This window comes from Camelus ferus, chromosome 5 (genome assembly GCF_009834535.1).
Source record: "Camelus ferus isolate YT-003-E chromosome 5, BCGSAC_Cfer_1.0, whole genome shotgun sequence".
In the NCBI taxonomy this organism is placed as follows: domain Eukaryota; kingdom Metazoa; phylum Chordata; class Mammalia; order Artiodactyla; family Camelidae; genus Camelus; species Camelus ferus.
The window spans coordinates 85,550,255-85,568,428 of NC_045700.1; the positions used below are offsets into that span (position 1 = coordinate 85,550,255).

The following is an 18,174-nucleotide window of genomic DNA, read 5'->3' on the forward strand; positions in this document are numbered from 1 at the left end:
ACAGGTCTGTTCCTCCTGCCTGGTGGTGAGCTCCTGGACTCTGTGACATCCAGTTGGTACCCATAGCTTAGTGAGTGATGAATGTCGGTGAAAAATAATCCCAGTCGAATCGTTCATGCAGTGGACAAGGCCCTTTATTGCAGACACTGTGTGGGATCCATGGTAACTGTATAAATCAGGAAGCGAGGCACTTTCTATGTAAAGAATTTAACCTTTTGTGGAGATAGAGTAATCAACTCTGCCCAGCTGAGCTGGGAGCAGCCGTTTCTGTGAGTATCTAAAGGAGCATCTTGTTTAAGCCACTGAATTTGCATTGTCCTCTAGGACAAGAGAAGAAATAATCTGGTAACTAGTTAAGGGGTTAAGAGGAGAAACTTAGGGGCTGAAAAAGGTGTTACTCTGATCATTATGATCATTATTATTTACTTCCAACTTTGAAATTAACCTTGTTTATGCTTAAAATTTGCCGCATGAGGATAAGTCCATAGAACTACCATCCCTGGTGTATCTGGGGTCCTGTCTTAGTATCGTTCAGAGGTCAAAGGTAGACATTTTTGACACTAATGTTAAGAATTAAGAATGGAGGTGGTCGTGAAAAGAAATAATTTATTTGATCTTTTAGAGGCTTTAACATCCCCTTTCTCGTCATCACCATCTGCCTGAATGAAAGGCAGGTCAAGGTTCACCTAGAAGCTGTTTCTGTTTCACTTGAGCTGTTTTGTGCCCCTGGTTCCTGACAATCTCCTTCCATCTGATTTGTATTGGCATTTCTGAAAGATGTTTCTCGAGACACTTGGGGAAGAGATAGAATTTCCCCATGGTCAAGTAAATCTGGGAAATAGTTCATGCCTTTTCCACCGCTAAGGCAGTCTCAGTGGATACTAACTAAAGACTTTGTGTGTGTCTGTGTCTGTGTGTGTATGTCTGTCTGTGTGTGTGTGCGTGTGCGTGTGTGACCTATGAACATCTCGAAGATCTGACTTTCTGCAGAACATTCTGTGACTATATGAAATTGGCCTCAGTCACCTATAGTACTTTCTGGATGAGGACAGAACATCATCACTGTGTGTGTGTGTGTGTGTGTGTGTGTGTGTGTGTATGTCTGTGTGTGGGTCTGTGTGTCTCTGTGTGTGTGTGTGTGTGTGTATGTCTGTCGCTGTGCGTGTGTGTGTGTGTGTGCATGTGTGTGTGTGTGTGTGTGTGTGTGACCTATGAACATCTCAAAGATCCGGCTTTCTGTAGAACATTCTGTGGCTATATGAAATTGGCCTCAGTCACCTATAGTACTTTCTGGATGAGGACAGAACATCATCACTGTGTGTGTGTGTGTGTGTGTGTGTGTGTGTGTGTGTGTGTCTGTCTGTCTATGTGTGTGTGTGTGTGTGTGACCTATGAACATCTCGAAGATCTGGCTTTCTGTAGAACATTCTGTGGCTATATGAAATTGGCCTCAGTCACCTATAGTACTTTCTGGATGAGGACAGAACATCATCACTCTGTGTGTGTGTGTGTGTGTGTACATATTTACATATAGATATTTTGCTTCTATTCTTGCAACGTTTCCACAACTCTTAAGTCCCTGAGTGTTTAATGTCTTGCCTAAAGTGAGGCTTGGATTCCTGACATCGTGGCTTACTCCTCACTTCAGCAGTGCTCTACTCTGGTTGCAGGCTGGTTTCTGGAAATTGCAGACGGGCTTGTAGGCAGAGTGACGTGCTACCTCAGTACTTAGTATTTCTCTCAGCCATTCATCTGAACTGGTCCCGAGACCCTTGCTCCCTGTCCGGCCGCTGAAGTATTCTCACTTCTCTGCTCTCTCATCTTCTTTGTTAAGAGAGACCAAACAAAGAGCTTAGTTTTAGTGTTCTGGGTATGTTAAAATGAAAACTTTGCCCTAGAAGTTCTGCTTAAGAAGTCTGCCTCCTATTTATAGACCCCTTTAGCTACTCTCCCACCCCCTGGGGGAGGAAGTGGTGCTCAAGTTTTATCACGGAAGTGCTTGGGCTTTTTTATGGCCATAGATGTTGACTTTAAGCCATTTACGAGGATCAGATAAAGACATTGCTCCCCAGTTATTTTCCAAGTGCTTTCATATCATTGCTGTATTTATTTTTAGAAACACGGCATTGGGATGATTAATAATCCTCATTTAAAGACGGAGAAACTTGAGGCAGAAAGGTTAAATATTTGTCAAAACAAAGGATGTGTTCTTCTGTGAACAGTGGAAACGTCCCCATCAGGTCAGGCTATTAAGCACAGGGTATGAAGGAATTTTTCAAAGGGTCAGAGGGAGCAAAGTGGGGAAGGGCACCCAGCGCAGAGTGAGAGAGATCAGGGCCTTAATTCTGGCTCTGTGTGAATCGGGGCAGGTTATTTCATCATTCAGAACCTGCTTTGTAGGCTGTAAAGCAAAGTATTAATACCTTTAACAGAGTGATCAAAACATATATAAATATATATAGTGTTGCTCAACTCTGACTTGTGTTAGTTTAACACAACTGTGAAGTGCTTTGGTGGATGTGAATTGAACCTACCTTCTTGTGGGGACTATTTAACCTCACAGTTAGTAGACAAGGAAGAGAATTAATACCAGTTAAAACAGAAGAGGGAGAGGCCGTTCATTTTACTTAAACTCGCATTAAAAACACGAAGTCATTCAAGGTTTAAAGAAGGAAAGAATGTCCACTGCCTTCCACAAGAAGCTCAGAGTTGTCAAAGTAAAGAGAGAGAATTCAAAATCAGTACCGATGGGATGTGTTTAAATGAGATTCACGCTGGTCTGTTGCCTAGCAACCAGGATATCTGTCCTTGCCACCCCATAGGGAGCCACAGGGCAATTTAGCACAGGGTGGACCAAAAAGGTTGCCTTGTGCAGGGCAGCAACCACGGTAAGGGAAACACGTGTCTCTACAAAACCCTACAGTTGTCAGTGAATTCATGTCAGTGCTGGCTTATCCTGATTTCAAAAATCCAGCCAATGTTTCTCAAAGTGTGGTCCACTAACAACGTGCGTCAGGGTTACTGGGGCAAAGCTACAGGGGAGTTGTCAGGGCAAAGGCTGAGAGGTGTTCCTTCCAGAGGGCAGCAAGAGCAGAGCACATACGCGCAGCTGGCATCGTGGCTAAGAGGCCAGGTCTAGACGGCATGCGTTGGGATGCTGGGTCTGTCTATTCCCAGCTGTAGGATGCTGGACACATTTCTTAATTTTTCTACGAAAGTTTCCCCATCATTAAAAGGTGATGATGATAATGATGATGGATGTTTGTAATTACTGCAAGTAAGGGGCTGAGAAGCGTATCTGGCGCAGAGTAAGTTGTCAATAAAGCTGCTGTAAGCTACTGAGGTCAAGACTTTTCAGCAGCATCATTCTCTGGGGTGATTTCTCAGTCTTAACCCGGCTCTCGGGTGACCCCTTTCTTTTCATCTACTGTCTCCAGGGTCGACTATTCATCTTCCATTATCATCATGTGATATTTGTAATTGGGTTTCTCTTCTTCCTGTCCTAAGGCAAAAGTTTCACTTTATCTCCATCCTTAAAACCAAGTACAACTATGGGAATTTCCACGGGGTTTTCAGGGCTGGTGAGACAGAAAAATCAGCAGGGAATAAAATAGTTTCTTCTCAGGTTTCTTTCACTTTCTTCTTTTTCTTTCTTACTTTTTTTTTTTTTTCCTATTTTAGATCTATGCATTTGGGAAAAACATAGTAAGACGTTTCCTTCATGTTGCCAAGATGAGTGCTCTGTCTTAAGATTTGCAACATAAAGAAGTTTGGCAGATACATAGCCTCTAAGGTAAAAGGAATTACACTTCTCCTTGGAGCAGTTCTTGGGAGAAATGAGAAGCAGAGGGTGGAAGTGAGAAAAGGGCTGTAAGTAGTAGAAAGGAAATTAATATTAGGAAGAAGGTGAAGGTGAAAATTTTCTCCCCGAGGAGAAGGAGCAAGACAAAAGCACGTTTTGCAGCCCCCAGACCCCCAGGTTCCCGGCTGAAGTGAAGCTTCTCAGAGGACCACAGGAATAAAGGGCTCAGTCTGGCCATTCGAAGTTGTGGTTCAGAAGCTCATGAAAACACAAACAAAACTATAAGCCTCTAAGAACCCCAGAATATCCTTAGATGTCTCCAGTGTTGTACTGATCGACTTTTCAGACCATCTGTCCCCCCGTCCCCCCCCCCGGGGAAAGTAGCTAAACTCACCACCTTGGTTGGATCCAAGGATTGGGGGTGAGGTTTCTGATTAGGTCCTGGGGTTTGGTCTTTGAGCTGGCTGGCCCTACCCCAAAGGCAGAGCACACAATAAAATGAGCAGGTCATAAAAGGAAAAAGCTGAAGCAGGCTGGCAGCCAAATCCAAGGCCTTGAAAGCCTCAGACACTAGAAACCCACAGGGAAGAGAGGTAAGAACCCCCGGGTCACGTGAGAGAAATTTCCACAGCCTCAAGGAGACTGCAGAAAACCCGGGACACACAAATACACTGTACATGCACAAAGAGGTGCAAGGTGAGGAAAGTCCCTAAAATCATGGAAACATTTATAAACCCATACAAATTATACTATAGTACATTACTAGTTGTTTTATTATACAAATGATTAAGAACGGACTATGTCAGATGAACGTAATTGGCTCCTGTGATGGATGAACAGATCCAGCAGGTTGACTCACACGGCAAAACACAGATGGGACTTTGATTGCTCCGTATGACATTTTCATTATCTGACTAAAATAATAATAATCAAAAAGGAGTCTGATGAAGTCTCTAAGGTCACTATCTAATGACTTGAAGGATAAAGTTGGGTTTTAACTTTTGGAGACAATTTTAGGAGATAGACTGGAGTTGCTTCCAATTCTGACAGCATCTTGAGAGATATTCTAAGCAATTTTTTTTGTCAAAATATTTTTAATGACAAAAATTTGTAACACCACAAAAATACAGAATATATAAATTGAAAATCAATCTCTCTCTCTTCCCTGTCCCAAGCTTGTGAGGTAACCAGTGTTATAAGTTTGAATGTGCATTTTTTTAATTGTGCATTTCATATTTACATATCATGTATTTTTTTTTACATCTCCAATGATATACTGTATATTCTGCAACCTACTTTTTTTCTTTTAACAGCATATCATAAGCATCGAAGTTAATACATTTAAACATGTGTAATTTTTACTGGCTACTTATCATTACAAAATATAGATGTGCCAAAATTTATTCAAGCCCATCCTTATCACTTGATACTACAAATTGTCTGGTGCTGCAATACTCATGCTTGTAATTATATTCTTATTCTCTAGTGTTTGTTTTTTTACTGAAATGCATGCTGCATATTTATATATGACTTAAAGAGATGCATTTGAATATCTCAAAAGGCTACAGACATGTGAGAATTACAAACACTGTGTGATTATTTTCCTATATTCTTACTAGCACTAAATGATGTTCATCTTAAAATTTTTCTTCATTTAGACACAATACATCATTTTTTGTTTTAATTTGTATTTCTAAGATTACAAGTATGGCTTGGCAATTTTGTATGTCTTTTAGTCATCTCTATTTCTTCTTTTTGAACTGCCTTCTCCTATCTTTTGTTCATATTTCGGTGGGTTATCTGTCTTTTTCTTATTAATCTGTAGAATTCAGAGCATTAGGCATATGTGTATATGTGTGTCTGTATGGCAAAAGATACCATGAGTTGCAAATAATTTCTCTGAGTAAGTGCTTTCTTTTGGCCTTATTTATAGTCCCATTCATCACATAAAAAATTAAAACTTTTATTTGCTTAAGTACATCCATTTTCCATAACTTTCCACTTAAAAATGTTTTCTTACATGTTTCTAACTTTTTTAAATTGAGATCTAAAAAAATTCATCTGGAATTAATTTTTGCATGTAATGTGAGATAGAGCCTTAACTTTATTTTTGCCCCAAATGGATAGCCAAGTGGTACCTGTTGAATTACCCACCCCTCCTGGAGAATTTGAAGTGTCATATACACCATTTATTAAGTAACCATATGCAGTTGGATCTGTTTCTAGAAACTCTGTTTCATTTCACTGGCTTATTCGTTTATTTCAGAAGACAGAAAAGATGGAGAATGTCTCAATTCCTATTTTTTAAAGCGAGCCATTCTCTAATACCAAAGGGAAAAAAGAAAACTAGAGCCATATTTCACTCATGAATATAAATGCAAAAATTTGGGAAAAAAATTAGCAATTCCAAACGAGAGTTTATACCAGAAACATAAGTATGGATCCACAGGACAGCAGTTTATTAATTCTATTAGTGCTAAGTTCAAGTAGAAAAGCTATTATGTCAATAGGCTGTTTCACAACATAGCAGACTAGTCTTTCTACACACTCTAGAGACCAATAAAGACCCTTCTCAGACACTTCTTTTGTGACAGAAACGGTCGTAAAACACCAAATCAAGAATGAGACAGGCTGCCCAATACTAGCATTATTATTCAACACTGCTTTGGAGATATTAGGTAATAAAAATAAGACAAAATTTAAATAAACAATATACTTATTAGAAAAAAAGAAATTTTTAATTCTTAGCTGACCTAAAAACCAAAAAAAAGATTAGGATTAAAGAGTTTAGGAAGCTAGTTATGCATATTTGAAAATCAACAGCTTTTTAAAAATATCAGTAGTGAACAGTAAGAAAAGGAAATGGTTTTTTAAAAGTCCACTCCCATTCGTAACAAAACCACAAAATACGTGGAAATAAATTCAACAAGAAAGTTAAAGATCCTTATGAAGAAAGTGAAATATTTTAGTGAAGAACACAGAAGACCTGCTTGAATATCCCGTTAGGAATTCAACATCATAAACATTTCAGATCCTACCTAAGTTAACATATATTTGCTGCAGGACTTCTGTAGACCTGATCTCAATGAGTCTGATTTGCTTGTGCAGAAAATGATTTGCCAACACTTTTTTTTTTTTAAACAGTGATGCCTTGCTAGATATTAAAACTTTCTCCAAGGGGACTAAAAACAAAATATTATGGGACTGACACCACATTTTTATCAGTAAATGTGAAAACAGTGTACTCAGATATCCTGATGTTATCTGAATCTGCACTTTTTTTTTTTTTTAAACCTCTTTAGGAGGTGTGGTAATTCAATGTGAACTGTGGGAAATAAATATGAAATAATGAAATTGTTAAAATAAAAAAGGCCAGATGATGGCAAAGATGATATGGATGGAATGGTACAACGTAAATATGTATGATTAATCAGATTAGTATTAATACGTACACTAACAAGGCTAGCCTATACAAATATGTTTAAGAGCTGAGAAAGGGCTTGGCTATTGGACGTAGCTATGATTAAATCCTTATTGGGATACACTGCTTTCTCAGGATTAAAGACTGCATTTAGACTCCACTGCCTTCAGTTTGACCTGTAGTGGACTAGTGTTATCACTGCATTTTCTGTAAGGGAAGGACTGGCTTCACTTACTAACCCAGTAACTCATCTGCTAAGTAGCTATTAAGTGCCGGCCCGAACCCTGCCCCCAAGGCAGCCTGTAGTCTGGTTAGAAGAAGAAGCAATTTTACAAGCCTGTCCTACACTAACTGAACGCAAGTAGCTGCTACACCGACCGGATTTTATCAGTCCCTTTAAGCTGTCCACATAGTTTTACCATTAACTATTTCCATGGTTGGTACTTGAAAGAAATACATCTCTTAAAACAGAAACTCTGGTATCCAAAATTCTCATTTAACATGAGCCTTTCCTGCAACTCAGTCCAAATAAAATTAAATCTTCCTGTTAGATCACTCAAATATTTGTCCATGTAGTGATTTTAAATTAAGTAAAAACAAAAGAAAAAAAATCCCAGACTTGAATAGTCACTAGATATGAAGAGCAATCAGCAGGAAATAACAGGTAATAAAGGTTGAAAGACACTGACTAACCATAGCATTTGGAATTGTCTATTGAAAAGGAGAGGAAGACAGTAATAAGGGTAAGTTGTATCAAGAACAACATGGGGGAAAGCAGAGCTCTGTAAAATAAAGGATTGAAAGCATCGCATTTACCTCTTTCACTAGTAAATTTTCTGCTTTGTGCTCTGCATCTTCAGGGACTGTTGAGTACAATGTTCGGATGTCCCAAGAAACCGTGGCAGTCTGAGAAGAATAAAGAAAGGAAATTAAGCCTTCCAGCTTAAAAGCGTTGAGCAGACCCTTACACGGAAGACACAATAAAGAAGTGCATTCGACCTCAGCACTTAAGGATAAGAGAAGACAAAGAAACCTCCATAGTTCTCCCCAAGGTAATCCCTAGGAGGGGAGAGGCAACCCTGCCTTTGATTAACACGACAAACATTATAGTTCCCCTTTATCCGTGGTTTCAGTTACCCATGTTTAACCAGGGTCCAAAAATATTAAATGGAAACTTCCAGAAATACACAACTCATCAATTTAAAATTATGTGCTGTTCTGAGTAGTATGATGAAATCTCGAGTCATTCCACTTGGCCTGCCCCCACACCGTCCCGTATCATCCACATCCTCAGGACTCGAAGATCCAGGATCACTGGAAGCAGATGGTCCTCCTTCTGATGTCTTGTCAGAAGGTCAGTTGTAGCCCAGTACTGCGCCACCACATCGTTCGCCTCACTTCATCTCATCACGTAGGCTTTTCATCACCTCACATCATTACAGGAAGAAGGGAGAGCACAGCGTGGGATATTTTGAGCAAGACCACCTTCACATAACTTCTATTACCGTATATCATTATAATTGTTCGTTTTATTATTAGATATTGTTACTCTTTTACGATACCTAATTTACAAATTAAACTTCATTATGGGTATGTGTATATAGGAAAAAATACAGTACATATAGAGTTCAGTGCTATCTGTAATTTCAGGCACCTATTGGGGGGTCTTGGAACACATCCCTGGTGTATAAGGGAGGATTATGATGTTACAATTACTGTTTTATCTGTGAAGCTCATAATTTTAAGCTGTTTCCTCCTGCAAAGAAAACAAAATTTGGGCATCTTTATATTTTGACTAATTTATTTCTATTGTTATCTTTCGTTGTTATTAAAGCTCAAATAAATCTGAAATGAAAAAGAAAACTTACAAAATCGGCATTATTTTAATCCTACAATAAATAATCTCTTGAATATTCACAGGGTAAATTTAGCGCCTTCCAGAAGCTGTGTGTGTGGGGGGCCACAACTGGGGTGGGAGAAAAGAAAGGGTGTTCAGTAAATCCAGATCTTGCAGAAACTAAGTCATTTTTTTTTTTTGGTGTCTTTACTTTCATTGGAATAAATAAAACATTTTCAACTCCAATGCTAAACAAACAACTTTATATTAAATAAATACACAGTAACTAAAAATATAAAATATCTCTTAAAATAAAATCTTTGAAAGAGAATTCACAAGTTGTCTCCTCTGTATATGAGATGCCATAAAACAGTAACTTTCCATAGCCCCCAGCTTCCTTTAGTTCTGTACTCCTTGGCAATTACTGGGATGCTGGCATGGTGAGTCTGTCAACATACATGGTACCAACAGTTGGGTTCTTTTATTTTGTACACCCCCAAACCCACAAATGTTTCGTCACTGTTCCTAAAGCACCAAATAAGGTTCATTTGAGCCATTCTAGATGAAGGGCATTTCTTCTAGACTAATTATTAAAACAGATGAGCATCTCAAAAACCATCCTTACTTCTGGAGAAGATAGGGCGGAGAAGGGTCCAGGGAATTCAGTTTTCGGAGTTCACAGCTGAAGCCGCGAGCTCTGCCACCAAGGGTGGCATCATTCATTTCCTTCCAATTCTAGACTCAGATTTTCTTCAAATCCCCCTTTTCCTTCACTCTGGATATAAGCTCTGTGAGGGAAATCAGTTTGGTCTGTTTTGTTCATCGCTCTAACCTCAGCGCCTGGTTGGGTGCTCAAGTACTTATTTGTTTAGTGTGTTGAGTGTGTTGAGTGTGTGTGGTATGTGTCCGCGTAAGCATGTGTGATTGGGTGTAGTGTATGAGTGTGTCCATGTGAGTGCTGTGAGTGTCATTATGCATGAAGGTGTGCTGTATTTGATTGCAAATACGTATGTGTGTGGTGAGCATATGTGTGTATGTGTAGCTGTATACGTGAGTGGGTGTGGTGTGTGAGTGTATCTGTGTGTGGGTGTGCGTGCATGCATGTATGTGCATATGGGGGAGATGGGGTTTGGACACTGTGAAAGAGGTAGAATGTCTTGTGACTCCAGTGAGATCAGAGGATAACTAATGAGAGAACGATATTCAAGACACAGCCTATGGCAAAAATAAATGCTCATCTTGAAACACAGATAGGGAGTCCCTCAATCAGTGCATTTGCCCTAGGACTTGACTGCAGTTGTGAACAGAGTTTGGAAGTGCTAAGGTCAAGTGTAGACACACGCACAAGGAACCATTGCTTCTCAAGTGAAGCATGATGGGGCCAATTAAGGATTTATTACTATTTAGATTTTACATTTTTGATTCCTTTTGAATTTTCTCTTTCAAGTTGCTTCTTTCATGTTATTTACTCAAAGATAAACAGTAACTAGATTCTATTGAAAGTTTGGATTAGAAGACTAAAACCCATGCCTAAACTGAGCCTTGGGGATTATTGCTGGATTTCAATGATCTGGGGGTGATATTTCCTGTTTGGAGAGAGAATTTGCAGATACACAGTGTAACTTGATTGCTTTCCAGGCAATATTACATATTGTAATCTACTGGCAAGATTAAAGACTTTTTTTCTCTAATTCAAAAAATCTTCTGTATTTCAGGCAATATTTTATAAAATAAAAATTTTTATATAAAAAGCAAAAGATTTCTCCTTTTCATTATCAGTCTACAGCCATACCGCCCTGAACACACCCGATTTTGTCTACTATATATAATTTCTTATTGATTTCTTGCCTTTAAAAAAAATAACAGCTGCTCTAAAATAATCTAAGTCTGATGGAGAGTAAAGAGGCCCAAAGTTTAGCTTCCTGTTTAGTTGTACCATAAACCTACTGTCCCACTAAGATCAGTACTCTGTGGTATAATACAACAGAGTGAACACCGAGCTGGTTTAAGAAGGTGTTTTTTGTTTTTTGTTTTTTTTTTTTCCTTAATGGTAAGTTTCTGGAAGGTGGGCTCAGGTTTCCAGTAATAAGAATCATATGATTACTTCATTTGTGATGTCATAAAGATCAGGGCCCCAAATACCTAAGCTAATGCTCATACACAATGTATGGGATTGGAAATCCATTCAGGTTGGGGAGATAAAAATTAATCGTATGTACAATGGTGATGTGTGATTCTTGATGGCTTCTAGTTATGATATGATGCTGATTTTTTACTAAATAAGGCAGCTGGGGCTGAATCACCCTCATGCAACCATACGATAAATCTAAAACAGTATTTTACCACACGCATGGGGTCACTGCACATCTAATACTTTGCACAGAGCACATGAGATACAAGAAAAGGATTACATGTATAACGAACGCCTATGACGAGCGACTGACCTTGGTTACAGTTTGTTGCAATGCTGAAGTTGCCTGAAAAGGCAGAAGGCCTTCATAAAATTTCAACTTTAAAAATGGTAGCTCTTCTACTCGTTTTTCATTTCTTTTTTCATTTTTTAACTGAAGTACAGTCGATGTACAGTATTACATAAGTTACAGGCGTACAACATAGTGATTCACAATTTTTAAAGGTTATACTCCATGAACAGTTACTACAAAATACTGGCCATATTCCCTGTGTTGTACTGTATGTCCTTGTAGCTCATTTATTTTATACATAATAGTCTGTACCTCTTAATCCCCTCCCCCCATCTTGTTCATTTTTTATTTCTTTGAATGTGTCTCTGCTGAAGCAAAAAGAAATTGATCAAATAAGGAGAAAAGTACACAGAGTCATATTGTTAAGGGTATTAATATGGTTACAAAGAATTTCTTTTCTGAGAATTAGATGCTTTCAGACCACTACAAATTGCCTTGGCCACAACAGACTTCCTGTTCTCTTTTATCAGCCCTTGGGTGGACGATTAGCATACCTCATCAGCATGAAACAGATCCGAGGCTGTCCTGGAGCTCAGCCGAGCGCCTCTTCTGGTGGGAGAGTCTTATAAGGGGGCCTGTTGTCCAGAGATTAGGCATTTGGAAATAAAAACTGTCCCTTTATTTATGAAGGGAGGCACGCAGGCCTGTGTTTGTAGTTTCAGGCCCACGATGTTCAGACTTCTCCCACGACAGCCCCGCCACTTTCTGGCTCCTTCTCCCCTGCGGTGGGTAGTCTTTGTGGCTTTGTCATGGCCACCATTCTGCTGACTAAAATGACTACAGGAGACTTCATTCCAAGCACACAGGGGCCACTTCTCAACTGGCCAAAGGCCACTGTCAAAGTCTAAAGGAGAAGCTACTTTTCCTATTTGGGGGGTGAGCAAAACTCCCTCTGACATTACTAGATGCCAGCTGCTCAAAAGGGGAAAAAATGATAGCGTTTAGGATAACCCGGCTTGAGAAATCTGAGCTTGCGAAGTCAACAGGCCTCACAAGAGGGGCTCTTAACTAACACTTCACGATCAAGTCCAACCTAAGCGTGTCTGAAAGTGATCTTCACCTAAATGACTCCTATTAAGACACTAACATTGCCTTTTACTCCAGTAGAGCAGACACTTGTACTACATTTGTTGCTTGAAAAACATTTTGACCCCATTCAGAAAAGTATTATGATTTTTCTTTTAAGTACATGAGAATTTCACTTTGCACCTTCATTGTGCTCTAAGGGGAAGGTCTTTTTTTTGCTGCAGCTAAGCTGTATGGGAACTGCACGAACAGTGAGTGGGTGCCCATTATTGGAGCGCTGTCATCATCCAGCCAAGTCAAGAGTGGTGACTCCTCCATCATAGTACTTAAGTACAGAATTAGGGAAGTTTGGAGACCTGGTTCAAGGCTTTTTACTCTTGGACTGGCAAAGCACTGAGAAAGTCACTTCACTGCTTTATTCTGTGCTTCATTTTCCAGGCTCTAAAATGTGTCTCCCCTCCTCCAAGGGAGAAGGACACAACACTCTACATATGGAAAAATGTGAGAATTGGTAGAACACGGTGTGCCAACAATATAAAGATACGTACTGCACCAGGACCTCTCCTTGGCAAGGACTCAGGCTGTGGTCTGAGCTCACTTTCCAAGGAGGCATAGGGAAGAAGCCTGCTCAGTGTGAGGCCTGCACACATGGTCCCAAGAGAAGCAACAGGCTTGAGACATGAGCCAACTCACAGCCGCCAACTTGCCACCGCATCTTTCCATGTGGCTCCTTCCCCCATGCTGGCTCCTTCCTGCACATGCCTTGCCCATGCTCCTCCTCCTCCCAGAAAACCCTTTTCTTTCCCCATTGTTTCCTAACCTCAGATTTAAAATCAGCTCCTTTTGAAAATCCTCTCTAATTCATCCAACAGACAGCTTCTCTTCTCTGAACTCTACCATTTACTGTCTGTATCACACATGAAGTCTGCAGATTAATTCTAGAATATTTTAGACCTCTGTGAGTGATTAATTCAGCCAGTCCTTTAGCATGTGTGGTTCTTTTCATACGCAAGCAAGCCACATTAAACCTGCTTTGGGAATAAAAGATAACAATAAATGAAATGTTTTGCCATGTTCTTTTTTGCTTCTTTGGGATATTTTGTTTATTCCTTCTAAAGAATGAAGTACATGAATACAGGTGTGTATTTTTATGATTTTTTATATCCTGTCTCTGACCATCTACATCACCCCTACCTTAATGCTTAGAACAATCTTTTTAAAAAATAGCCATGTTACTGAGATGTAACTGACAATGCCATAAATTTAAAGTATAGAATTCAGTGGTTTTAAGTCTCTTCACAGGATTATGCAACCATCATCACTATTTAATTTTAGGATATTTTCATCACCCCCCAAGGAAACCCCACATCCATTAACAGTTACTTCCCCCTCTCCCTCCCCTCCCAGCCCTAGGCAACTAACAATCAGCTTTCTGCCTCCATGGATTTGCCTGTTGTGGACATTTCACATAAATGGAATCAAACCGTGGGTACTCTTTTGTGACTGGTTTCTTTCACTTAGCATAATGTTTTCAAGGTTCATCCATGCTATAACATGTCTCAGTACTTCATTCCTTTTACGGCTGAATAATATTCCATTGTATGGACGATCCACACTCTGTTTAGCCGTTCTTCGGTTGATGGAGGTTTGGGTCGTTTCCACTTTGGATTATGAATAATGCTGCTATGAATATTCATGTAGAAGTCTTTACATGGACACATATTCCTAGCCCGGGCAAGCCAGAGCAGTCTCCACATGTCCTTATTGAACTGAAGTTAAGCACCCTAGTGTCCTTTTTCTACAATATTATAATAGCACCACTCACTGAAGGATTCAGGGAGTTCGTATGTCCCCCAAGTCATGCACCTTATTTTTCTAAGAAGCAGCTGGCAGGTTTTAGACAAAAACTCTAATAGCAAAAGTCAAGTGTTTGATTTCTATCTCCACAGTTACTCTACATCCTTGAACAGGAGCCTTTCCGAAGCTCGGCTTCATTAGCTTGTAAATGAGAGGAATATAACTTAAAATAACCTAGTTTGACAAAGTCTATTACTTAGCTTTTAAGTCACAATCACAGTGTTCTTGTATGAACAACACGAGCCATTTAAACCCTGCTTTTCAGGCCCAGAACCCAAGGATTAAAAAGAGGTTGACATTCCTAAAAAAGGTTAAGCTGTGTCTCAGGAAGAGGCATAAGAAGAAAAAAAATAAACACTCATGGCCTTTCTGCTTTTCCATTTAAAAGACATTAAGGCCTTTCTGCTTCCTCTCACAAAATGGCCCACGTGGTAGAGACTGGAAGTCCCCAAGTACCAGCTGCTTTTTATAGCTTAAAAACATTCTGTGAAAGAACAAATGTCAAGAAATCACAATTCACAAAGTCTTGATAAAAAGCCATCAAAATTGCAGGATGCACTGGAGAGCCCTGAGATTCTAATTCCGAACGACTGATAATGAAGAAACGATTTGAGAAATTCGCGATAAGTCTGTCGACCGGCTATTTCAGGTGTGCAGTGCAGACCTCTGACTTTGAAAATGCCTCTGGCCGCTGTGGCCTGGCCTCTCAAGTGGAGGCACTGCTTCTTGTTCACGCGGGTGCCCTTGCTATACAGGACTTAGTCCACAGCAGGTGGGCCGGGAGACTGAGTGGAAACAGAGCCGTTTAACTGGTGTGGGCAGTGTGAAAACATGGGTGATGGAGTGGTCTTCCCACAGCGTCAGAATGGCTGTCAGACCTCTGAACTTTCTTACTTAAGGTTTTGCATCTCCCAGAAACGATGCCACTTTGGGCGTTCTGTATCTTTCGCTCAGCAAGAAACTCAATTCTGGCTTTCTCACTTTTGGTCCTTCTGTTCTGTGTCAGTCTCTCCTTCCACTGAATCACTCGACAATCTGATTCAGTGTGTCCTTGAAACTGTTCTTTTGTCGTGTTTTCCTTCCTTAACACTCCTGATCTATTGTGCAAAGCTGTAATTTGGTGACCAAGTTTTTTTATTTTTTGATCTGAAGTTTCTATGACTGCCAGCTTCAAAAAGAAAGATGAGAAAAACAAGGGTAGCAAATACAGTTGTCGAAGGAGTCCATGTTTTTGAAATGAATGAGTTAATCCACGCGTCTAGACTGCTTGTTCCGAGGGGGCCATTATGAGCAAGTGCTACAGAAGATTGCACTGCTGCTCCCAGAGCCCACACACCAGACGAAGGGCTTCTACCCCGTGTCTTAAGATAAAGGAAAATGCTTCTACTTTGTTTTCTTAACCTGGAAGAAGACAATTTTAATTCAATGTTCAACAATCTTTCCTGGATGTCCATGAGTTAGAAGTTGCGTTGGGTCCTTAAAAATGCAGATATGAACTGATTTCCCCCTTGTCTAGTAACAGAAAGCGAAGGAATAAGTATACTGTGTTATGGGGGGAAGTTAGCCTCTGCTGGCAGCAGCTCTGCGCCAGGTGGAATGAGCCTCTGGGGAAGGGAATCATGATCTTAGGGCTGTTTCTTTTCAGGTGATATGTGAAGCTGTGTCAAAGAGGAAAGCACCACGTTGATGATCATTAAGCAAAGCTAATGACTTCATTCTCTTTATTCTCAAATGTCATTTCAGAATGATCCTTTTGGCTCAACAGTTACATTCCACCATTCCACATGTTGCACTTTTTGTTTTTTTGATTTTTTTTTTTTTAATGGCGGTACTGGGGATTGAAGCCAGGACCTCGTGCATACTAGGCACATGCTCTACCACTGAGCTATACCCTCCCCTTCAAAGTTATATTCTAAAATAGCAACCCACATGTGTCTGAAGGACAACTCATGGAATAAATATTCATTTCCCACCTACTTGGTGCCAAGTGCTATTCTAGATGCTGGGGATCTTGCAATGATCAAGACAGGGACATCCCCATCCTGCAGGAGGCTCTCTGATGGTGAGAAACAAGTGACAGGAGTGAAAAAGCAAACCGAGACCTTTCTAGGTAGTGATGAGTGTTCTGAAGAGAAGCCAATAAGGGCATGTGACAGAGTCACACAGGGTGGGAGTGGGGTAATGGAGGCTGGATGTCAGGGACGCTTCTTGGAAGAGGCAGCATCTGAACTGAATCGTGAATGAAAGACAGGGACCAGCTGCCCTGGGCCCTACAGAGGGGCGGGCTTGGGAAGCTCAGAGAACCCAAGGAATGCTGGGTATCTGGGTAGTGACCAAGGGACACAGGGCCAGGAGGTAAGGGCTCAGAGATCATCAGCAGTCAGGTGAGGAGCTGGCTTTGACTCTAAAGGCAAAGGAAAACCACTGGAAAGTTTGAACTAGAGGCGTGGCATGATCTGATCTGTATCTCTAAGAGCGTCCTCTGAATAAATCAAAGCAAGGCAAAGAAGGAGGGAGGAAGACTGGTTAAAGGCCACTTCTGGGGATCCAGGCGAAAAAGGATGATGAGGGCTTGGGCCAGCAGCACAAATGGAATGCTGCCTTGGCAAAAAAATGACCTCCTCTAAGGGGTATCAAGGACCAGAGGAAGCCCCTGTTTCTTGTTATTTCTTAACCCTAAGCATCCTTAAATCAACTTAAATTTTCATCCATATTAGGGCACACACTCCTTAAACACAGGGCTTCTGCTTTTCTTGTCAGTCTCACTTGTCTGGGAAGTGCTGTTCTATATTCAGCACCTCGTGGGTGCTGAATAAATATTGATTAAACAAACCAAGGAATGAATCATGTCGGAGGCAAGTGTGGGTGCTTGGTAACTTGGAAACACAGAAGTGAGCTGAATTCTTCAATCCGTGGGGCACAACTGGACTAAGAACATCTGGGGGGAGGGTGGGGAGATGGGGCTGCTCCCTCTCCTTCCATCCTGAGATGCCTTGGGATTGGAGTGGGTGGTCCACCACCACTTCCCATTGGATGAGCGGAGATCGTGCACACACATCCCAGAGAATCCCTGCCTGTCACTCAAGGATGAGCCTGGGAAATGATACACTAGCCAGGTGAACGGCAGCCTGGCTGCTGGTGAGCAAGACCCCTGAAATGTGATGCAGGCTGAGGATGGAGCAGCCAGTGGCAGAGGGCACTGAAGGAAGGGCTTTACTCCACACAGAGGGAAAGGAAAAGAAAACCAAAACTGAACGTTGTTGGACCATACAGCAGGAGCCCCCACACTTCTTCTGTAAAGTGTCAGACAGAAAACCTTAAAAGATTTTTCTGCTGCAATTACTACACCCCTGCTGTAACTCTGCAACTGCATCATGAAAACAACCATTGACAGCAGGTTGAATGGATGGGTGTCACTGGGTTCAAATAAAATTTTACTCATGGATGCCAAAATCTGCATTTCATATAATTTTCATGGGGTATAATTTTTTTCTTCAATCATTTAACCAGTTCTATGAAGAAAATAAAACAGGGTCATATTAAAACACACACACACACACATAAAAACCATTCTTAGTTCATGGGTTGTACAGAATCAGGCAGCAGGTCAACCATGAGCTATAGTTTGTCAACCCTGACTCTGCAGAGCAGGAAAGAGGAAAAAGAAACCATCTGAATTTTGTTCAAAAGCTAGCAACCTGATGTGGTAATAATATTCAATCTTTTTGTCAAAACATTGCTTGATGCA

General features: G+C 40.6%; 1 protein-coding gene across 21 annotated transcripts in view; it reads right to left on the minus strand.

Annotated features, from left to right (window-relative positions):
- Positions 1 to 18,174, minus strand: part of DOCK10 (dedicator of cytokinesis 10) — a 241,864-nt gene that overhangs the window by 118,773 nt on the left and 104,917 nt on the right. For all 21 annotated transcript variants that reach the window (XM_032480362.1, XM_032480371.1, XM_032480370.1 and 18 more), the window contains exon 3: positions 8,040 to 8,129. In XM_032480362.1, coding sequence (XP_032336253.1) covers positions 8,040 to 8,129 — 90 coding nt within the window. The remainder of the gene's footprint in view (positions 1 to 8,039; positions 8,130 to 18,174) is intronic.